General features: G+C 42.7%; 3 protein-coding genes across 3 annotated transcripts in view; all 3 read right to left on the minus strand.

The window, feature by feature from the left end:
• Positions 1-655: 655 nt before the first annotated feature.
• nme5 (NME/NM23 family member 5) lies at positions 656-3,991 on the minus strand. The gene is made up of 6 exons (XM_084146630.1): positions 3,515-3,991; positions 2,371-2,536; positions 1,793-1,998; positions 1,345-1,445; positions 958-1,076; positions 656-848 (listed from the first exon to the last, which is right to left on the minus strand). The coding sequence occupies exons 2-6, from the start codon at positions 2,512-2,514 to the stop codon at positions 765-767; spliced, it is 654 nt and encodes a 217-aa protein (XP_084002756.1). The 5' UTR covers positions 2,515-2,536; positions 3,515-3,991; the 3' UTR covers positions 656-764.
• A 1,617-nt stretch (positions 3,992-5,608) lies between these two features.
• Positions 5,609-9,614, minus strand: LOC311104655 (small ribosomal subunit protein RACK1). The gene is made up of 7 exons (XM_084146523.1): positions 9,365-9,614; positions 8,525-8,696; positions 7,823-8,066; positions 7,372-7,482; positions 6,803-6,943; positions 6,045-6,155; positions 5,609-5,722 (listed from the first exon to the last, which is right to left on the minus strand). Exons 1-7 carry the CDS (start codon positions 9,471-9,473, stop codon positions 5,657-5,659), a joined length of 954 nt encoding a protein of 317 aa, XP_084002649.1. The 5' UTR covers positions 9,474-9,614; the 3' UTR covers positions 5,609-5,656.
• A 7,361-nt stretch (positions 9,615-16,975) lies between these two features.
• LOC311105155 (uncharacterized protein) overlaps positions 16,976-20,704 on the minus strand; it is a gene marked incomplete at both ends in the record, with an annotated part of 271,628 nt that continues 267,899 nt past the window's right edge. The window contains 4 exons of the mRNA XM_084147197.1: positions 16,976-17,044; positions 18,124-18,162; positions 18,499-18,603; positions 19,207-19,293. Of these exons, the coding sequence (XP_084003323.1) occupies positions 16,976-17,044; positions 18,124-18,162; positions 18,499-18,603; positions 19,207-19,293 (300 nt within the window). The remainder of the gene's footprint in view (positions 17,045-18,123; positions 18,163-18,498; positions 18,604-19,206; positions 19,294-20,704) is intronic.

Below are 20,704 nucleotides of genomic sequence, written 5' to 3' on the forward strand. Positions count from 1 at the left end.
CTGCGGCTATGGAACCCTGACCTGTTCACCGGACGTGCTACCTTGTCTCAGACCTGTTGTTTTCAACTCTCTCTCTCTCTCTACCGCACCTGCTATTTCAACCTCTAAATGCCCGGCTATGACAAGCCAAGTGACATTTACTCCTGATGTACTGACCTGTTGCAACCACTGTGAGTATTATTTGACCCTGCTGTTCATCTATGAATGTTTGAACACCTTAATGGCCATGTACTGTTATAATCTCCACCCGGCACAGCCAGAAGGGGACTGGCCACCCCTCAGAGCCATGTTCCTCTCTAGGTTTCTGCCTTTCTAGGGAGTTTTTCCTAGCCACTGTGCTTCTACATCTGCATTGCTTGCTGTTTGGGGTTTTAGGCTGGGTTTCTGTATAGCACTTTGTGACATCTGCTGATATAAAAAGGGCTTTATAAATACATGTGATTGATTTAAATACGCTTTATGTTGGTGTTTCCTTTATTTTGGCAGTTACCTGTATGTAGCGATTCAATAATGTTTTAGGGTGTTTATCAACAACATTCAAAGAAATTAACCCCATAAATGGTCAGCTAAACACAGCACAGTTCTTATTTTGTACACCATCATATTGTTAAGCAATCCTCCCCTCCTCCCAAAATAAAAGTGAAAAAAACAGGTTCCTGTTGTTAAAATTTCATCCTTTATTTAATCACAGGATTTTATGTAACACAGTTTCTTGAACATGGATTTAACTGGTGAAGGCAGATGGTATTTTCCGGTCTCTGTGTTTATGCTGCTTCCTCCCCTGTTGCCCCATCAAATATTTTCGGTTTGTTGGGATTATTTCTGACCAGCCAACCTGCCAGCCAAGTCTTCAGGAAAAAAACACAAATAACTGAATTAGCTGATTCATGTAACATGTACTAATGTTGATAGTGAATATTTGAATGTCCACATTTCTCATTCCACCCTGATACTTACAAAGGGGTCAACAGGCTTCTGTTTGCAGAGCTCAGTGAGTCCGCTGAGCAGTGTGGGGCTCACAAACCTGCCCAGGTAGTCTTTGGCTGCCTCTCCCATGGGGATGGGCTCAATCACAGCTGGACAGAGAGAGGGAGGGACCGACACACGGGTGTATCAGAGAGCAAATCACAGTGGTATAACACACACTGAGCACAGGGATACTCCCTCCAACTTCTATTTACCTGTTGTACTGTCTGTGTGTGTATGGCACTCATGCAGTATAATTCAGGTTGTCATTGTCAATATAAGAACTTGTATTAAATGGATTACCTTCGATAAAACAAAGGTAATTACTGGCGCTGAAAAAAGGTAAATATTCAATGCGTGTGTGTGTGTTTAACTCACAGTTGGGAAACATGAACTTGATCTCTCTCTCGGCTGAGGAGAACGAGTCGCTGCCGTGCACTGCATTCCTCAGGTCAGAGGTGCCGTACTTGGCTCGCAGACTTGGGGATAGATACAAGATGCACATGTTAGCCTACAGTAGAAGTGCTGAGTCAAACAGGGAACACACATGCAGTACACATACAGTATTGATCGAGCATATGTACAATCACTCTGTACTGGTATGCATATATGCAGTAGGTATGCAGTAGTAATAAAATAACTAGGCCTACCGGTATTTGAATTGGAAGGACAACATTTTTAAGAGCATTGGACCAGTAACTAAAAGGTCGCTGGATCGAATCCCAGAGCCGACTTGATGAAAAATCTGTTGATGTGCCCTTGAGCAAGGCCTTAACCCTACTTGCAGCCCTGACCTAGCTGTACAATCCTCTTCCTTCTGACTGACCATTCTGGGTGAGTCTCCCTGGCCTTGGTGCAGTTAACAGGTCCTATGATGGTCTTCCAGTGGGCGATAGCCTGGTCTCTGGCCAGAGCCAGGGCGATGATGGGTCCAGAGCTCATGAAGGCCGTTAGGCTGGGGAAGAACAGCTTCCCATACTGCTCAGCATAGAAGTCACTGCACCGCTCCGGACTCAGCTGCAGCTTCCGTTTCTGTCAAAGAGCAGTTACACAGACACACATAATGTCAAATACAGCGATGAATGACAAGTGTACATGGCAGACGTTGAGCTTGCCTGATCATGGCTGGGGATGTAACTAATGCACTGCACCCAATAATCCGATCAATTAAGTTTGTTTTGCCTAAGTCCTCCATCTATGCCCTTTGGCTCAACACTCTGGTATTGCCTAGCAAGAAGACCACACATGTTGTTTTCAATAGTACACCCTCTTTGTATTTACACATTGACAGTTAGTCACACAACCTGTTTGCTAGCTGGCTAGTGGCTATATCACTGCATGTGCAGCATGAATGTTTGTGATCAACAGCTGTGCTGCATGTCTGAATAAACAGTGAACACCAACCTGTAAAATAGTGAACCCAGATCGGAGAATGATGTCCTCAATCTCCTCAGCTTGGTGTATAGCATCGGGTTTGATCAATGCGAGAGTTCTCTCCACATAAATCCGAGGAGAGGGCATCTGATTCTTTGGAGTTTCATAATCCATAACGTTAGCTCTTGTAAACAATCTTGACCAAATCAAAACATGGATAGGGGAAGTTGGAATTAACTTGAACACTTTGCAATAGATGGATATGAATCTGTTCAAGTCTAATCAAAACATTGTCAGGTTCAGACTGTACTATTAATTATTTATGCATAGTTTTTTTTTTTTTTTTGTCATTTAGCAGACGCTCTTATCCAGAGCGATTTACAGGAGCAATTAGGGTTAAGTGCCTTGCTCAAGGGCACATCGACAGATTTGTCACCTAGTCGGCTCAGGGATTAGAACCAACGACCTTTCGGTTACTGGCACAACGCTCTTAACCACTAAGCTACCTGCCGCCCCGTAGTCACTTTAACTCTACCCACATGTACATATTACCTCAACTAGCCGGTGCCCCCGCACATTGACTCTGCACAGGTACCCCCTGTATATAGCCTCCCTACTGTTATTTTATTTTACTTCTGCTCTTTTTTTCTCAACACTTTTTTTTGTTGTTTTATTTTACTTTTTTAAATGAAGAAATAAATGCATTGTTGGTTAAGGGCTGTAAGTAAGCATTTCACGGTAATGTCTACACCTGTTGTATTCGGCGCATGTGGCAAATACAATTTGATTTGAAACACCTGTTGTATTCGGCGCATGTGGCAAATCAAATTTGATTTGAAACATTGTCTGGCTTAGCCCAACCGGCCGCAACGCAAGATTACGCCATTATTCCTTTAAGATGACAAACGACTTAAAAATTATAATATCGCCATCTTGCGGCCGGTTGGGCTTGTTCTGGCTCAATGTCAAGACCTGGCAGTCTGATGCTAACGTTAGCTAGCCAATTTAGCTACATACCGTATGTTAAATTCCCACTGGGATAACGACGCTTGCCAAATTACCAAGCGTTCAAAGCAGATACACCTCAACCTGAGGAGAGTAAGAAAAGCCAATGGCAAGCTACCATTGTTAAATATTTTTACACAGACAAAAAAGGTTCCTGCTTGCTACAAACCTTTTCAGAAGCAAGTTAATTCACATCGATGTCGTTCGCATTGTTGCTAGGATACCCACTACGGGAAACGATTTGGACCACTTTCACGAGTCAGTGGAGAAACAAAGGCCATGTCTAGACTTGACAGTTCATGCAGCTTTATGTATTCTGATCTGAGTTCTATCATGGAATTCCAAACGCGTCATGCATCTACATTTAAATGTGTCCAGTGTCCGGAATCCCTTCTCCCGCGCTATATTCAAAATGCCAGTATGCATTCTGCAAACGGTGGAACAGGAAAAATATGCTAAACACAACTGATGGCAGTAGCTAACTAGCCAAATAACCCAGCAAGCTAGCAAGTTGCTCTAGAGATTGCAAACGGGTTAGCATAACTCGAGCCAAAGAAAATCGTTTTCCTAAATATTAGGTAGCTGGCTAGCATTTGAGGCCAGCAAACACGTTCCTCACATGCTACTAAGGCATTTCCTCTAATGTAATGAAAAGGTGCCTCGGTCTCATAAACAAGGGTGCGTTCGTAAATTCACTCTGGCTATCTACTCCGATTTCAGAGCACTCTCGTCTGAGTGTGCCAGAGCGCAGAATAACTGATGAGTTTACGAACGCACCCTAAGTTTTCTTGAGACTTGTGGGAGGAGTGCTGATGACGTTGCCAACGGTATGCGTTTGTGGTAGCCTGATTGCGTCCAGACGGTGGAGAAATCCGGACAAAATGCATCCCTGACCACCAGAAGTTATAATTTTGAGAAATATAATTACGTCACCAAATAATTGTCTATATTCCAATAGATGAAAACACTATTTTGCAAAGAAGGTCTACAGTAGCCTCAACACTACTCTGTAGGGTAGCACCATGGTGTAGCTAGCTTCTGTCTTCCTCTGGGTGCATAGACTTCAATACAAAACCTAGGAGGCTCATGGTTCTCACCCCCTTCCATAGACTAACACAGTATTTATGACAACTTCCGGAGGACGTCCTCCAACCTATAAGATATCTTGCAGCATGACCCCCCCCACACACTTAGCTAGTTTAGCCTACTGAAACACCCTGCTCAAACAGAGGGATGCTATGTTAGCTAGCTGGCTATGACTATCCAACACAACATTGGAACTCTTCCAAGTCAAGGTAAGCTTTTGGTTTTACTAATTGATTGCCACCGGGACGCGCCGGTGTAACTGCTTACACTAACGTTACTGCATGACTGTAGTGGGTTTACTAACGCGTTAGTTCTATTAGCTATGCTGACTATGATGTTACTTTAGCTAATATGGTGACAACGATGTAGGTTGTGTGTAGTGGTTTGGCTTTGAAAGTTCTCTCACCTGGTCACATACAGCTGATGTGTTGTGCATTGAAGTCCACAACCGAAGGGAAGCTGTGAAAGGAGAGTACATAACGTAGATGCGAGGAGGAATACAACGTGGCTCCTATGAAACTTAACTTTGTTTACATGTGATCAGGGGTGTATTCATTCTGCCGATTATGTTGAAAAACATTCCTTAAACAGAAGCAAACGGAACAAAATGGGGATAAACATACCTGAATTTGTCCAATAGAAACTCGTTTGCAACTGTTGGACTAATGATTACACCCACCATCAGGTAGATGCAGGTAAGAGTGTGCAAGGCTGTATTGAATGTCACATCAAAATTTGTCTCTCAACCTATGTGCACCTATGTTGTAAATTTTCTTTCATAGGCTAGGTTGTACAACCTCATGATGGGTATAGGGAAAATTTGAGTATCATGTAGTAGCCTAAACCTATCGCTGTTACATTTAACTGGGTGAATGGAATATGAATGACAGTCATCCAATATGCTGTATTAGAAATAAGGCCATGCTCATGAAGAACGAAAAAAAAGTCCTCCCTCATCAGAAATGGCACCGACCACCACGGTCATTGATAGTAACAAGTTTGACTAAATGGGCTGGATGAAGTTACAGAACTTCTCAACTATATCCCAGATGTCCAAATATGTAGCAGCCAATACAGAATCACAACCCACTTACTACAAAATGTCAATGAAAAATATGCCTGCATCAAAATTGCACCACACATCGTACAAACTAATTCAACCAAACAAGACACAAAGTTAATTTAAAACTGTATTTTATTCATTGCTGAATCTGTGAAAAGGTCCTTATCGGGTTCCGATGGTAACCTGCCACACTCGGATCAGGTTATCGGTGTAGCCAGCAAACAGGGTCTGTTGAGAGACAAGAGACTAAGAAATGGCCGGAAGATGCAAATCTAAACAGATACTGACAATGAATCAATAGTGGTTTCAACTATTCCAAGTGTTAAGGGGCATGAATATGTAGTCGTTCTTGTACCCATCATTATTGCAGGACTTGTCGTCAGAGCCAAAGCTCAGGCAAGAAATGTCACTTTGTAATCAAAGGGCAAGGCTACAAAGAAATCCAACTGACAGCTTTCTAACAGACTGAAGTAACATGACCCTGTTCTAGAAGTCCACCCAGGGTTCTAATGCAGTTCTGTGGGATGTGATGCTAATGGTCATATCATACCTGTCCGTCAGCAGACCAGGCCAGAGAGGTGCACTGTGGGGGCTCGGCCTTGCTGTTGGTGCTGATCACCTCCTGTCTTAGCTCATCCACAATGATCTTACCCTCCAGATCCTGAAGGGAGGGGAGGAGAAGGGGAGATTAACATGAGAACAGGATTGATGGAGGCATGGGTTGTGCTTAGTTTGGACCAACTCATATTTCAATGAAGTGAACATGGCAATCACATTCTTTGGTCCAAAAATCCAGATGTTTCAGAAAATGACAGTTAGCAGAGCTCAGAAACAGCCTCTATCATCATAGACATAAGATGGCATTGGAATTTCCATCATCGCGCCTTGACTAATAGTGTGAATAGAGACAACACCAAACTCTTTCCAACCAACACTGTTTATTATCTATGCAGTCACTTTACCCCTACATTTTAGTCATTTAGCAGACGCTCTTATCCAGAGCAACCTAGTGAGTGCATACATTTTCATACTGGCCCCCCGTGGGAAACGAACCCACAACCCTGGCGTTGCAAGCGCCATGTTCTACCAACTGAGCTACAGGGGACTACTTACATGTACAAATTACCTCGACTAACCTGTACCCCCACACATTGACTCGGTACCCCCTGAATATAGCCTCATTAGTTATTGTGTTTTTAACTTTATTTAGTAAACTATTTTCTTAAAACTGCATTGTTGGTTAAGGACTTGTAAGTAAGCATTTCACGGTAAGGTCTACACCCGTTTTATTTGGCGCATGTGACTTACCCAGATCTTGATGCTGGGACCGGTGGCGGCACAGAGCCAGTATCGGTTGGGGCTGAAGCAGAGGGCGTTGATGTTGTCACCACTATCCAGGGTGTACAGGTGCTTGCCCTCGTTGAGGTCCCACAGCATGGCCTGACCGTCCTATAGGAGGAGAGAATGGGTCTCAGGGTCAAAGGAAGGTGCAAATTAAAACATGTATGCTAGCTTTAAAATGGTAACTGATATCCAATCAAGTGTCGAGTCCATTGGGGATACACACCATCAATAAGAACCCTAAATGACAAATCTCAGTGGACAGGTGTGAGTGAACTCTCGAAAGTGCTGGTTGCGTTCAGAAACAGCCTCTTTATCATCATAGTGAAACAGACGGCATGAGAATCCATCATTACTTTGAAACCAGCACATTTCTCACTATGCTACTTCTCAATTACTCCAATTCATATCACTGAACTGTGCATCAATTTACCCTGTTCACATTGACCAAGCAAGGGTAGAACTGCTGGTGAACAGTTTGAACATGTTAAATCTATATTGTAAAAGCAAATATTAGTAAAATGCTTTCATCATACCTTTCCACCAGAAGCGCAGAGGGAGCCATCGGGAGAGACAGTCACTGTGTTCAGATAGCCAGTGTGGCCAATGTGGTTAGTCTTCAGCTTGCAGTTGGCCAGGTTCCACACCTAGAAACAGAAAGGGGGGGGGGGAGAGAGACCGTGAGTCAGGGTACATTGTTAAGGGAAATGTAGTCAAAGTGTTTCAACCATTAAGTGTTACAAACATTGCATGAATGTGCAGTCTAGTTTCTTTACCCATCATCATTGCAGGACCTGTCGTCAGACCTGAGGTTCAGGTGATAAAACGTCACAGGGCAGGAAACCATTATTCATTCTTTGACCTTGATTTATTAAATCTACAGCAACCAAACCCCTCCTTAACAAGTACTTAAAAATCTCAGCTTAGTTCAATAAGGAACGCATCCCACTGTCCTAGTGAGTCACAAGTGATGTACACTTGTCGTACCTTGACCATCTTGTCCCAACCACAGGAGACGATGATGGGGTTGCTGCTGTTGGGGGAGAAGCGCACACAGGACACCCACTCAGAGTGACTCTCATCCTGGATGGTGTACTTGCAGACTCCCAGGGTGTTCCACAGCTTGATGGTCTTGTCCCGGGAACCAGACACGATCTGGCGGTTGTCAGCGGAGAAAGCCACACTCAGGACGTCCTTGGTGTGGCCCACAAAGCGGCGGGTGGTGGTGCCACTTGAAGGAAGTGGACAGTTGTGTAAATCTCCATGCTACAGATGACTAAACTTCTAATGGCGTTGTCAGGTCAACACTATAGAAACCAAGGTAGCACATGAGATTTTATATATATAGCCATGTCTAATCTTTCACAGGTAAACGCAGGTTGCGTTCAGAAACAGCCTCTTTATCATCACAGAGATACAGTTGGCATAGGAAGTTTCATCACCACGTTGGAACCAGCATTTTGACTCTCCGTCTACCTTTGGAGGCTTTCATTCAAACTCTGCAGTGACAAATTATAAATTAATCCTGGTCTTTAGTTTAGACCAAAATCATTTGAATCAGATATTAAACCTCAACTAGAACAAATGCCTGCACACAATGTAGCCCTCCAGTACAGGAATGACCCATGTGTAGTTTATGGGAACCCTAGATGAAGCTGAACCATCACCCCACCAACCCTCCAGACTTACGTGGTGAGGTCCCACAGACGGAGGGTTCCATCCCAGGACCCAGACAGCGCGAACTGTCCATCTGAGGAGATGACGACGTCGCTCACAAAGTGAGAGTGTCCCTTAAGGGCGCGTTGGGGGATGCCATAGTTTGTCTCATCACGGGTCAGCTTCCACATGATGATAGACTTGTCTGGAAAAAAAATAATAATGCTGATTCAATTGATTAAACGGTAGCGAATGCAGTTGAACAGGGGTTAGTTGTGTCTTTATAGAGGTAGTGTTGATTTTTCCAAAACAACCGGTAGGCCTAACTAGTTGGCTAATGTAACATGGATGTTGACAGAAGCAGGAAGTGCATAGCCATTCAAATTGTACCACTTGGTAGCCATGTATGGGAAGCTAGCTAAGTAGCTAACTAGCCAGCTAACTACCGGCATGTTGTCTTCACTGACAGACAAGTAAATTCATACAAGTCTCAGTCAGGAACATGTAATCGGTTTCTATGTTAGTTACAATTAGATTAGAAGGTCTAGAAATGCAAGTTTCATAAAATGGTCTCCTGAACATTTTTGCCACTTGGCGGTGCACGTGGATATCAGCATAGTTGACGTTTGCTGCCAAGGACTAGATAACTAGCAGTCGGCTGGAAAACTTATTTGGAGAGAGCAGTTTATCCACTAGTCATTGCGTTTTTGAAGCACAACTTGCTTAATACAACGTGCCGCCTACATTGATCTCACTTTATATCACTCACACTATTAAGGAAGTCGCGACTACACATCAATTCAGCAACTCACGGCTAACATGCTAGGGGTTAGCCATATTGTCGTCCATCGTAGCGGGCGGAGAAGCGCTTACCTCGGGATGCAGACAGAATCATATCGGGAAACTGAGGGGTAGTCGCGATCTGGGTGACCCAACCATTATGCCCCTTTAGGGTCCCCCTTACTGTCATCTGCTCGGTCATTTTGGCGACGTTTTAGTGTGCCTTTTTTAAGGATGGATTTAGATTAGTTTGAGGGCTAGGTTTCCCTAGGTCCTCTCACATTTAGGCACAGAGAAAGAGGAAGTTCTGACCCGGATGCAGAACCTTTGTGTGGTCGATCGCGCGCAGAGTACACTGGGAAGAACGGTTTTAACCCCTTCCTGCCCGTGTGCTTAATTTTTTTGAAACCTGGAATGTACTGTTCATGTGAAACAGTAGCAGAAAGATATTATTTGCAAGGTTGAAGAGACCATTACAAAGCTATAATTTAAAGCACATAGTCAATCTTTTTACATATGAAATCACATGAAATATATGCATTTGTAAAAAAAAATTACAACACATCATTTAGATAGGTAGAAATCATTGAAAGTAGCAATCATGTAATGGATGGTGGTAATCCAAAAAAGTGATCCCAAAAATGTTACAGTTACATAAATGTAAATTCTGTAAAGGTGTGACATGAAATAGGCCACAGACTGCCTTTCATTACAATGCAATCAGCAATTATCAGGGCTCTACAGTGCGACCATTTTACTTGCATATGCGGCAAAAATATTTTGCTAAGCAACCTGTAATTTTAATTTAGGAGCACCAGTGTGCCTAGAAACTTTAAGGATTCTTTAATACCGCAATTGTCATTGTGCTCCTAAATTTCTTTGTGTGCGCCTACATTATTCAATTTAGGCGGACATGCTCCTACTTTAAAAAAAGGTCAGGGTAGAGTCATGGTTATTAGTAGGCCTAATGATTGCAGTCAGAATGTATTATGGTCCTCTGCTCTGAATAATGCAGTAGACCTACACTTCCTAATGCAAAATAAATGTTCCTCCTAATTATAAACCTATATAGCCTATTTTTATAACAAAAGGAGGGTAACTGAACTGATCAATGTGGAGACATAGTCAGCCTTTGTGAGATTATAAAATAACTTTTATGGACAAGTTCTGAGATATTATTGGAATATAATTGCAGAGAATGGTTTGGGTCTCCCGAGTGGCACAGTGGTCTAAGGCACTGCATCGCAGTGCTAGCTGTGCCACGAGAGATCCTGGTTCAAATCCAGGCTCTGTCGTAGCCGGCCGTGACTGGGAGACCCATGGGGCGGCGCACAATTGGCCCAGCGTCGTCTAGGGTAGGGGAGGGAATGGCCGGCAGGGGATGTAGCTCAGTTTGTAGAGCATGGCGTTTGCAACGCCAGGGTTGTGGGTTCGATTCCCACGGGGGGTATGATTACAATTTTTTTTTTTTTAAATAATGTATGCACTAACTGTAAGTCACTCTGGATAAGAGCGTCTGCTAAATGACTTAAATGTAAATGTTATAGGAGGGGGTCGCAGTTCCGGAGCGACCCACTAGGTGTCATCCTCCAACAACCTTAGGCACCTCCTCACTCACAGTCGGGACTAATCATCATCCTTTGGTGTCACCTGTGTCTATCGGTTCACCTGTGTATTTATGCCCTCACTTCCCTGTGTTCCCTTGCTCAGTTTTCTCTGCTAGTTTCTCTATGTCCAGCAGTACTACTCAGTGTCTGATCGGAGATCTATGTACAGGTACTTGAGAAGTGTTAGGGCGGCAGGTAGCTTAGTGGTTAAGAGTGTTGTGCCAGTAACCGAAAGGTCGCTGGTTCTAATCCCTGAGCCGACTAGGTGAAAAATCTGTCGATGTGCCCTTGAGCAAGGCACTTAACCCTAATTGCTCCTGTAAGTCGCTCTGGATAAGAGCGTCTGCTAAATGACTAAAATGTTTTTAAAAAATGTAAAAGTTCTCCCTGTTTCGTTATTTGTTTCAGTCTTAGGTAGTATTTCGTATTTTGGATGTCAGCCGGTTTTTGGAGACTTATTTGCTCCACCTTTCTTGATGGTGATAAGTCCGTTATTTTGTATTTTGGCTTCGGGACCACCAGTAATGATCCTGGTTTCACCATCTCTGCCTACTGCCTACTGTCTACTGTACAGTGGGGAGAACATGTATTTGATACACTGCCGATTTTGCAGGTTTTCCTACTTACAAAGCATGTAGAGGTCTGTAATTTTTATCAACTGTGAGAGACGGAATCTAAAACAAAAATCCAGAAAATCACATTGTATGATTTTTAAGTAATTAATTTGCATTTTATTGCATGACATAAGTATTTGATCACCTACCAACCAGTAAGAATTCCGGCTCTCACAGACCTGTTAGTTTTTCTTTAAGAAGCCCTCATGTTCTCCACTCATTACCTGTATTCACTGCACCTGTTTGAACTCGTTACCTGTATAAAAGACACCTGTCCACACACTCAATCAAACAGACTCCAACTTCTCCACAATGGCCAAGACCAGAGACCTGCACAAGGCTGGGATAGGCTACAGGACAATAGGCAAGCAGCTTGGTGAGAAGGCAACAACTGTTGGCGCAATTATTAGAAAATGGAAGAAGTTCAAGATGACGGTCAATCATCCTCGGTCTGGGGCTCCATGCAAGATCTCACCTCGTGGGGCATCAATGATCATGAGGAAGGTGAGGGATCAGCCCAGAACTACACGGCATGACCTGAAGAGAGCTGGGACCACAGTCTCAAAGAAAACCATTAGTAACACACTACGCCATCATGGATTAAAATCATACAGCGCACGCAAGGTCCCCCTGCTCAAGCCAGCGCATGTCCAGGCCCGTCTGAAGTTTGCCAATGACCATCTGGATGATCCAGAGGAGGAATGGGAGAAGGTCATGTGGTCTGATGAGACAAAAATAGAGCTTTTTGGTCTAAACTCCACTCGCTGTGTTTGGAGGAAGAAGAAGGATGAGTACAACCCCAAGAACACCATCCCAACCGTGAAGCATGGAGGTGGAAACATCATTCTTTGGGGATGCCTTTCTGCAAAGGGGACAGGACGACTGCACCGTATTGAGGGGAGGATGGATGGGGCCATGTATCACGAGATCTTGGCCAACAACCTCCTTCCCTCAGTAAGAGCATTGAAGATGGGTCGTGGCTGGGTCTTCCAGCATGACAACGACCCGACACGGCCAGGGCAACTAAGGAGTGGCTCCGTAAGAAGCATCTCAAGGTCCTGGAGTGGCCTAGCCAGTCTCCAGACCTGAACCCAATAGAAAATCTTTGGAGGGAGCTGAAAGTCCGTATTGCCCAGCGACAGCCCCGAAACCTGAAGGATCTGGAGAAGGTCTGTATGGAGGAGTGGGCCAAAATCCCTGCTGCAGTGTGTGCAAACCTGGTCAAGACCTACAGGAAACGTATGATCTCTGTAATTGCAAACAAAGGTTTCTGTACCAAATATTAAGTTCTGCTTTTCTGATGTATCAAATACTTATGTCATGCAATAAAATGCAAATTAATTACTTAAAAATCATACAATGTGATTTTCTGGATTTTTGTTTTAGATTCCGTCTCTCACAGTTGAAGTGTACCTATGATAAAAATTACAGACCACTACATGCTTTGTATGTAGGAAAACCTGCAAAATCGGCAGTGTTTCAAATACTTGTTCTCCGCACTGTATATCCTGCACCGCACCTGGGTCACACCTCACCTCACCCCAACCCTTACAAGAACAAATTACCAGAAGAGGTTCAAGAAGGTAACAGTATATTTTATGGAGTTTATATCAGTCTACTTGTTGAGTTAACCAGATTTGGCATAATACAGAGATAACGATAGCAGTTACAAAAATAGCTTAATTATTTTACAACCAAATAAACTCACAAAATTCATCTAATTATTTTTTATAAAACACCAAACTGTCCTCAGACGTGTCAATAATGGATGGCAATTATTCCTTAAAAAAATAAAAACTGAAGATATCTGCCAAAGAAATAAACACATTTAATATTGCAGAGAAACATCAGTTTGTTAAAGGGCAATTCCGCCACATTTCAACCTCATATTCATTATCTCCAGTACCATACCAGTGTCTACATATGTGTAAACTGTGTATTTCTATGATCTGTGGTTAAAAAGAGTCGATGTCTGCGCCCCCCCCCCCCCCGGAAATTTAATTAGCATTATAAAAAAATCCCCATCAAAATCCATCTGTTTAAGCTAGAGATATCTTTTTTTTTTTCACTCTTAAGGATTAAAAAGATAAGAAGAAACGTGCTAGAAAATGGTTGTATGTGATATCCCAGGGTGATTGAATCCCTAGCCAGAGAGGGTGTTTTCTTACTCCCCACACCGCTGTGAATCTCATAGTGTTTGAAAATCATTGTTTTTAAAATGTTTAAACTTTTTATGATGTCATCGGGTAGAACTGTTTAACTTTATATATTTTTCTACAAAACGTAGAAATGCGCTGTTTTCACATATGTAGACACTGGCATTGTGCTGGAGATTATGAAAAATAGGTTGAAAAGTGGTGGAATTGCCCTTTAAGGTAGGCACACTGCTGAGCACAGTATGCCCAATACTAAATGACCTTTAAGGTAGGCACGTTGCTGCATACAGTAGGTCCAATACTAAATTACCTTTAAGGTAGGCACGTTGCTGCATACAGTAGGTCCAATACTAAATTACCTTTAAGGTAGGCACATTGCTGCATACAGTATGTCCAATACTAAATGAGAATGAAAAAGGAAACAAATATGATTGATCACCACATCACAGTTGGAAATAACACTTTGTGAATGAAAATACTGAAAGTTCTGCATTAGTAAAGTACAATATAATGAAATAACTGCTTATTAACTTCCATAGTCATACATGTAATAGCATAAATGTGGTATAATGAAACTCACAAGTTATAAGCTCCTTATATCAGTCATGTGCTCTTGACATTGAAATGGAGGTGTGTGTGTGTGTGTTTGGGGGGGGGGGGGAACAGAATAACAACAAAAAAATCCAGAAAAACGCATGTCAAAAATGTTATAAATTGATTTGCATTTTAATGAGGGAAATAAGTATTTGACCCCCTCTCAATCAGAAAAATGTCTGGCTCCCAGGTGTCTTTTATACAGGTAACGAGCTGAGATTAGGAGCACACTCTTAAAGGGAGTGCTCCTAATCTCAGTTTGTTACCTGTATAAACGACACCTGTCCACAGAAGCAATCAATTAATCAGATTCCAAACTCTCCACCATGGCCAAGACCAAAGAGCTCTCCAAGGATGTCAGGGACAAGATTGTAGACCTACACAAGGCTGGAATGTGCTACAAGACCATCGCCAAGCAGCTTGGTGAGAAGGTGACAAAAGTTGGTGCGATTATTCGCAAATGGAAGAAACACAAAATAACTGTCAATCTCCCTTGGCCTGGGGCTCCATTCAAGATCTCACCTCGTGGAGTTGCAATGATCATGAGAACGGTGAGGAATCAGCCCAGAACTACACGGGAGGATCTTGTCAATGATCTCAAGGCAGCTGGGACCATAGTCACCAAGAAAACAATTGGTAACACACTACGCCGTGAAGCACTGAAATCCTGCAGCGCCCGCAAGGTCCCCCTGCTCAAGAAAGCACATATACAGGCCCGTCTGAAGTTTGCCAATTAACATCTGAATGATTCAGAGGAGAACTGGGTGAAAGTGTTGTGGTCAGATGAGACCAAAATCAAGCTCTTTGGCATCAACTCAACTCGCCGTGTTTGGAGGAGGAGGAATGCTGCCTATGACCCCCAGAACACCATCCCCACCGTCAAACATGGAGGTGGAAACATTATGCTTTGGGGGTGTTTTTCTGCTAAGGGGACAGGACAACTTCACCGCATCAAAGGGACGATGGACGGGGCCATGTACCGTCAAATCTTGGGTGAGAACCTCCTTCCCTCAGCCAGGGCATTGAAAATGGGTTGTGGATGGGTATTCCAGCATGACAATGACCCAAAACACACGACCAAGGCAACAAAGGAGTGGCTCAAGAAGAAGCACATTAAGGTCCTGGAGTGGCCTAGCCAGTCTCCAGACCTTAATCCCATAGAAATTCTGTGGAGGGAGCTGAAGGTTCGAGTTGCCAAACGTCAGCTTCAAAACCTTAATGACTTGGAGAAGATCTGCAAAGAGGAGTGGGACAAAATCCCTCCTGAGATGTGTGCAAACCTGGTGGCCAACTACAAGAAACGTCTGACCTCTGTGATTGCCAACAAGGGTTTTGCCACCAAGTACTAAGTCATGTTTTGCAGAGGGGTCAAATACTTATTTCCCTCATTAAAATGCAAATCAATTTATAACTTTTTTGACATGCATTTTTCTGGATTTTTTTGTTGTTATTCTGTCTCTCACTGTTCAAATAAACCTACCATTAAAATTATAGACTGATCATGTCTTTGTCAGTGGGCAAACTTACAAAATCAGCAGGGGATCAAATACTTTTTTCCCTCACTGTAGTTAAACCTACCAACAATGATTACCTTTATATCATGGTGTGTCAGTGTGTACCAATGAATACAACTATTGTTAAATCAATGACTTTGGGTACATTATTGTACTTCAGTCCGAATGTACTAAACTCATTGGTTAAGAAAAACAATCAAACAAACAATAACATTTTACGTCAGCAGCAAGAATCCATACTGTTGTTCAGAAAACAGTATTTCATCTAAATGTGTTTTTAGCTAAGGTTAAGTGATAATACTTCAATATACTTCAAAACTGTACTGTCATCACTGTCAGAAAATACTGATGTGATATTTGTAATTGGCTTATGTCTGATAAAACCCAAATGAATCACAAAATTGCTACATATTCAAACCGTTTGTTCAACTTCATTGATGGAATACTGCATATTTGTGAATACTGCAAATAGCTCCAGTTCTGACTTTGAATTTAACACAATGAACTCAGTATGCATCTGTATATTATACAAACACGTCCATGCACAGGAATGCAAATGTAACTCAACTAGAATAAAATAAAACATCACACTTGTCATCACTGCCAGTATGCCACACACAAAATACATCTGCATTTTATTTATACTTTTTTTTACATAGAAAGACTGTTAGAGACTTAGAGATTGCTCTTCGCAAACTAAATACCTCAGTAACTTATTGCCTTAGTGTGCTGGTATGGGAGAGGTTTTCATGATGCTATATAATGCTGTGACTTGTGTTGATCATGAACTTTATTAAATGGAAACACTGAAGAAAATAAGATATGGTCATACACCATGTCATAAAAACACTTTCGTCATATCCACAGAATTTTATTATTATTATTAATATTATTAATATTATTATTATTATTATTATTATTATTATTATGTGACATCATAGGTAAATCCTTGCCGCTGTAACCCAGAACCAACAGTGAGTGTGATAAAAATTACAACTACAACTTATGGGTGCGATCACTCTTCAGGTGAAAGTGGAAATGCAGTGTTCTGTGTTGCCCCCTCCTGCTGTGTTTCCATAACGCAGCATCTCAGTATTCCGAATAGAACTGAATGGCACGGAACCGGTCCGTCACTCTCTAGAGGTTGTCCATCCTTTGTGCTCTCTTGTCTGTCTGTCTCTCCTGCGTGTTCTCTCTGTCCTCCAGACCTGCTCTCCCCTCAGGGCTGAGAGAGAGCGAGACGTTTACGTTTGAGCTTCTGTCTCCTCCTCTCCTCCTCCTTCTCGTCCTTTCAAAAACAGACAGAAGAGAGCGCTGACCTACACTCCTCTGTCTATCACACCAGGAGGTCTGTCCATCCGTGGGATCGAGCAGGGCGGCGCAAGCACACATTCCAAGCAGCAACATGGCCAGGCAGCAGCTGGACCAGGCAGCAACATGGCCAGGCAGCAACATGGCCAGGCAGCAACATAGCCAGGCAGCAACATGGCAGATGAGACTCCATTAGTAAGGCAGCCATTCTCCCTATTCATCCACTCTCCAGCAATGTGTGTGTCTGTCTGTCTGTCCGTCCGTCCATCCGCCCGTCTGTCTGCTCCTTTATGTCTCTCTCCTGATGTTGCTCCATGATGGCTGTGTTCCATTTACTACATTTCACTTCATATCCAAAGTCTATGTGTACAAAAAATATCTGTATCGATCGATATATCCGGTCTGGTTAATACTGTTGACTCAAAATAACGTCCATGATAAAAAAAGTGTCAATATATTATATAAAACGTTTCCATAAAAAGGCAAAAAATAACAAAAAAGCAATGTAGTATTCAGTTGCAATATATACCATATCAATATGTACAGTGGCCATGCTTGATGTTAGCCATCACTGCAAGAGAATGAGAGCAGGGATTAGTGGGGGTCACAGGTCAAGAGGTCACAGATCAAGGCTACTAACGTTAGCAAAGCCACTAGGGCTCTATAATAGATGCTTTGTACTTCATCCTAATCAAACTCATAAAATGATTATTATATAACATACATGTTATAATCATACCCAAATCATATTTATTTATTGGGCATAATACATGCTAATTGGTACAGTAAAATAATCTGAGTTGGGGGATGATCATTGCGTTGTTCACTGTTTATCTTGAAGCTCTGGTTTGATTGACAATGTACTGTCATCATATTGCATGTGGTTGCAAATGAATGTACTACATATTAATCAGGCAGGTATTAATGAATGTACTACATATTAATCAGGCAGGTATTAATGAATGTACTACATATTGCTCAGCAGGTATTAGTGAATGTACTACATATTATTCAGGCAGGTATTAAGTCATACTGGGCATTCGAATCCCCACTCACCTTGTGCCAACATCCTGGTATGGGCAGTCCATCTTGCCCCTAGGGGTAACAGAACAAGAGAGAGGAGTGGTTAGTGGGGAAGTTTCATGTCATGTGGGGTGAAAACACCAAAGAACTTTACCATACCACATGCAAGTCAGCACATTGACAACCACATCCAGACCACAACACAACTCCGCACTATTTTCATAATACAACCTTATGCTGATCTTAAGATTCATGTGACAATCCAGCCTACTGATGTTAGAAAATGACAGATATCAGAGAGAAAACACACATGGAACAGCAGGCTAAGGGAAATAGTGCGTGGGATAGAACGAGGGAACAGGCAGACACACAGTGGTGGAAAGGGGGGAACAGGTAACGATACTGTACCAAAGGACAGGGGGCCTCAGGGCCAGAAGGAGGAGGAGGAGGAGGAGGAGGAGGAGGGGTGGACTGTACCCCTTCATCAGAAAGTCCTTTAGTCCCATTATAACCCTGTCAGCAAGAGCCAACCCACTGTTACACATACTCTGAACATACATCCCTCCCACAGACACAGAGAATAACATACATCCCTCCCACAGACACAGAGAATAACATACATCCCTTCCACAGACACAGAGAATAACATACATCCCTCCCACAGACACAGAGAATAACATACATCCCTCCCACAGACACAGAGAATAACATACATCCCTTCCACAGACACAGAGAATAACATACATCCCTCCCACAGACACAGAGAATAACATACATCCCTCCCACAGACACAGAGAATAACATACATCCCTCCCACAGACACAGAGAATAACATACATCCCTCCCACAGACACTGAGAATAACATACATCCCTCCCACAGACACAGAGAATAACATACATCCCTCCCACAGACACTGAGAATAACATACATCCCTCCCACAGACACTGAGAATAACATACATTGGAAATCATAGAAATAGAGATCCAAAATAAATAAAAAGAAAACAGTTAAAAATCTACAATTGTAAACACATAAAGTTGTTAAATATTTTATCCAGTCTGGCTCAAATGTCCATACGGTCATGGATGAAAGGTCAAGGTTGAGGGTGACATACCACAGGACAGGGCTGGTCCAGTCCAGGGGGACCCTGCTCCCCCTTCCCACCCTTCAGACCTCTCTTCCCCATTGTCCCCCGGTCACCCTGAGAGAGAGAGAGAGAGAGAGGGGACAGAGAGAGAGAGAGAGAGAGAGATGGGCACGAGAGTAGTTCCACTAAATGCAAGTCAACTAGTAATTTAACTACATTTTGCAGTAGCTTGTTGGTAGTTCAACTAAATAAACATCTTCTTAGTGTTTTCAGTAGTTAATTACTTGTTTTGCCTTGTAATGGTGTAGCTAACTACTGGAACCACACACTATATTTTCACCCCCCATAAAATAATTTTCCTGCATAACCCCCACAAAATTTTCAGATTTACAGTTGAAGTCGGACGTTTACATACCCCTTAGCCAAATACATTTAAACTCAGTTTTTCACAATTCCTGACATTTAATCATAGTAAAAATTCCCTGTTTTAGGTCAGTTAGGATCACCACTTTATTTTAAGAATGTGAAATGTCAGAATAATGATTTATTTCAGCTTTTATTTCTTTCATCACATTCCCAGTGGGTCAGATGTTTACATACACTCAATTAGTATTTGGTAGCATTGCCTTTTAAATAGTTTAACTTGGGTCAAACGTTTCGGGTAGCCTTCCACAAGCTTCCCACAATAAGTTGGGTGAGTTTTGGCCCATTCCTCCTGACAGAGCTGGTGTAACTGAGTCAGATTTGTAGGCCTCCTTGCTCGCACATGCTTTTTCAGTTCTGCCCACACATTTTCTATAGGATTGAGGTCAGGGCTTTGTGATGGCCACTCCAATACCTTGACTTTGTTGTCCTTAAGCCATTTTGTCACAACTTTGGAAGTATGCTTGCTAGGTCATTGTCCATTTGGAAGACCCATTTGCGACCAAGCTTTAACTTCCTGACTGATGTCTTGAGATGTTGCTTCAATATATCCACATAATTTTCCTTCCTCATGATGCCATCTATTTTGTGAAGTGCACCAGTCCCTCCTGCAGCAAAGCACCCCCACAGCATGATGCTGCCACCTTTTTCCTCCAAACATAGCGATGGTCATTATGGCCAAACAGTTCTATTTTTGTTTCATCAGACCAGAGGACATTTCTCAAAAAAGTACGATCTTTGTCCCCATGTGCAGTTGCAAACCGTAGTCTGGCTTTTTTATGGTGGTTTTGGAGCAGTGGCTTCTTCCTTGCTGAGCGGCCTTTCAGGTTATGTCGATATAGGACTCGTTTTACTGTGGATATAGATACTTTTGTACCTGTTTCCTCCAGCATCTTCACAAGGTCCTTTGCTGTTGTTCTGGGATTGATTTGCACTTTTCGCACCAAAGTACGTTCATCTCTAGGAGACAGAGCGCGTCTCCTTCCTGAGCGGTATGACGGCTGCGTGGTCCCATGGTGTTTATACTTGCGTACTATTGTTTGTACAGATGAACGTGGTACCTTCAGGCGTTTGGAAATTGTTCCCAAGGATGAACCAGACT

This window comes from Coregonus lavaretus (assembly GCF_964263955.1).
Source record: "Coregonus lavaretus genome assembly, chromosome: 29".
Classification (NCBI taxonomy): domain Eukaryota; kingdom Metazoa; phylum Chordata; class Actinopteri; order Salmoniformes; family Salmonidae; genus Coregonus; species Coregonus lavaretus.

Coding starts and splice junctions, on each gene's coding strand:
- nme5 (XM_084146630.1), bottom strand. CDS start 2,514: ATGGATTATGAAACTCCAAAGAATCAGATGCCCTCTCCTCGGATTTAT. Junction 1,077..1,344: donor CAAGTTCATGTTTCCCAACT/GTGAGTTAAACA, acceptor CTCTCTGTCCAG/CTGTGATTGAGCCCATCCCC. Junction 849..957: donor AGAAGCCTGTTGACCCCTTT/GTAAGTATCAGG, acceptor TTTTTCCTGAAG/ACTTGGCTGGCAGGTTGGCT.
- LOC311104655 (XM_084146523.1), bottom strand. CDS start 9,473: ATGACCGAGCAGATGACAGTAAGGGGGACCCTAAAGGGGCATAATGGT. Junction 8,067..8,524: donor CGTCTGTGGGACCTCACCAC/GTAAGTCTGGAG, acceptor ACTTCCTTCAAG/TGGCACCACCACCCGCCGCT. Junction 6,944..7,371: donor TCTGCGCTTCTGGTGGAAAG/GTATGATGAAAG, acceptor CTCCTCCTATAG/GACGGTCAGGCCATGCTGTG.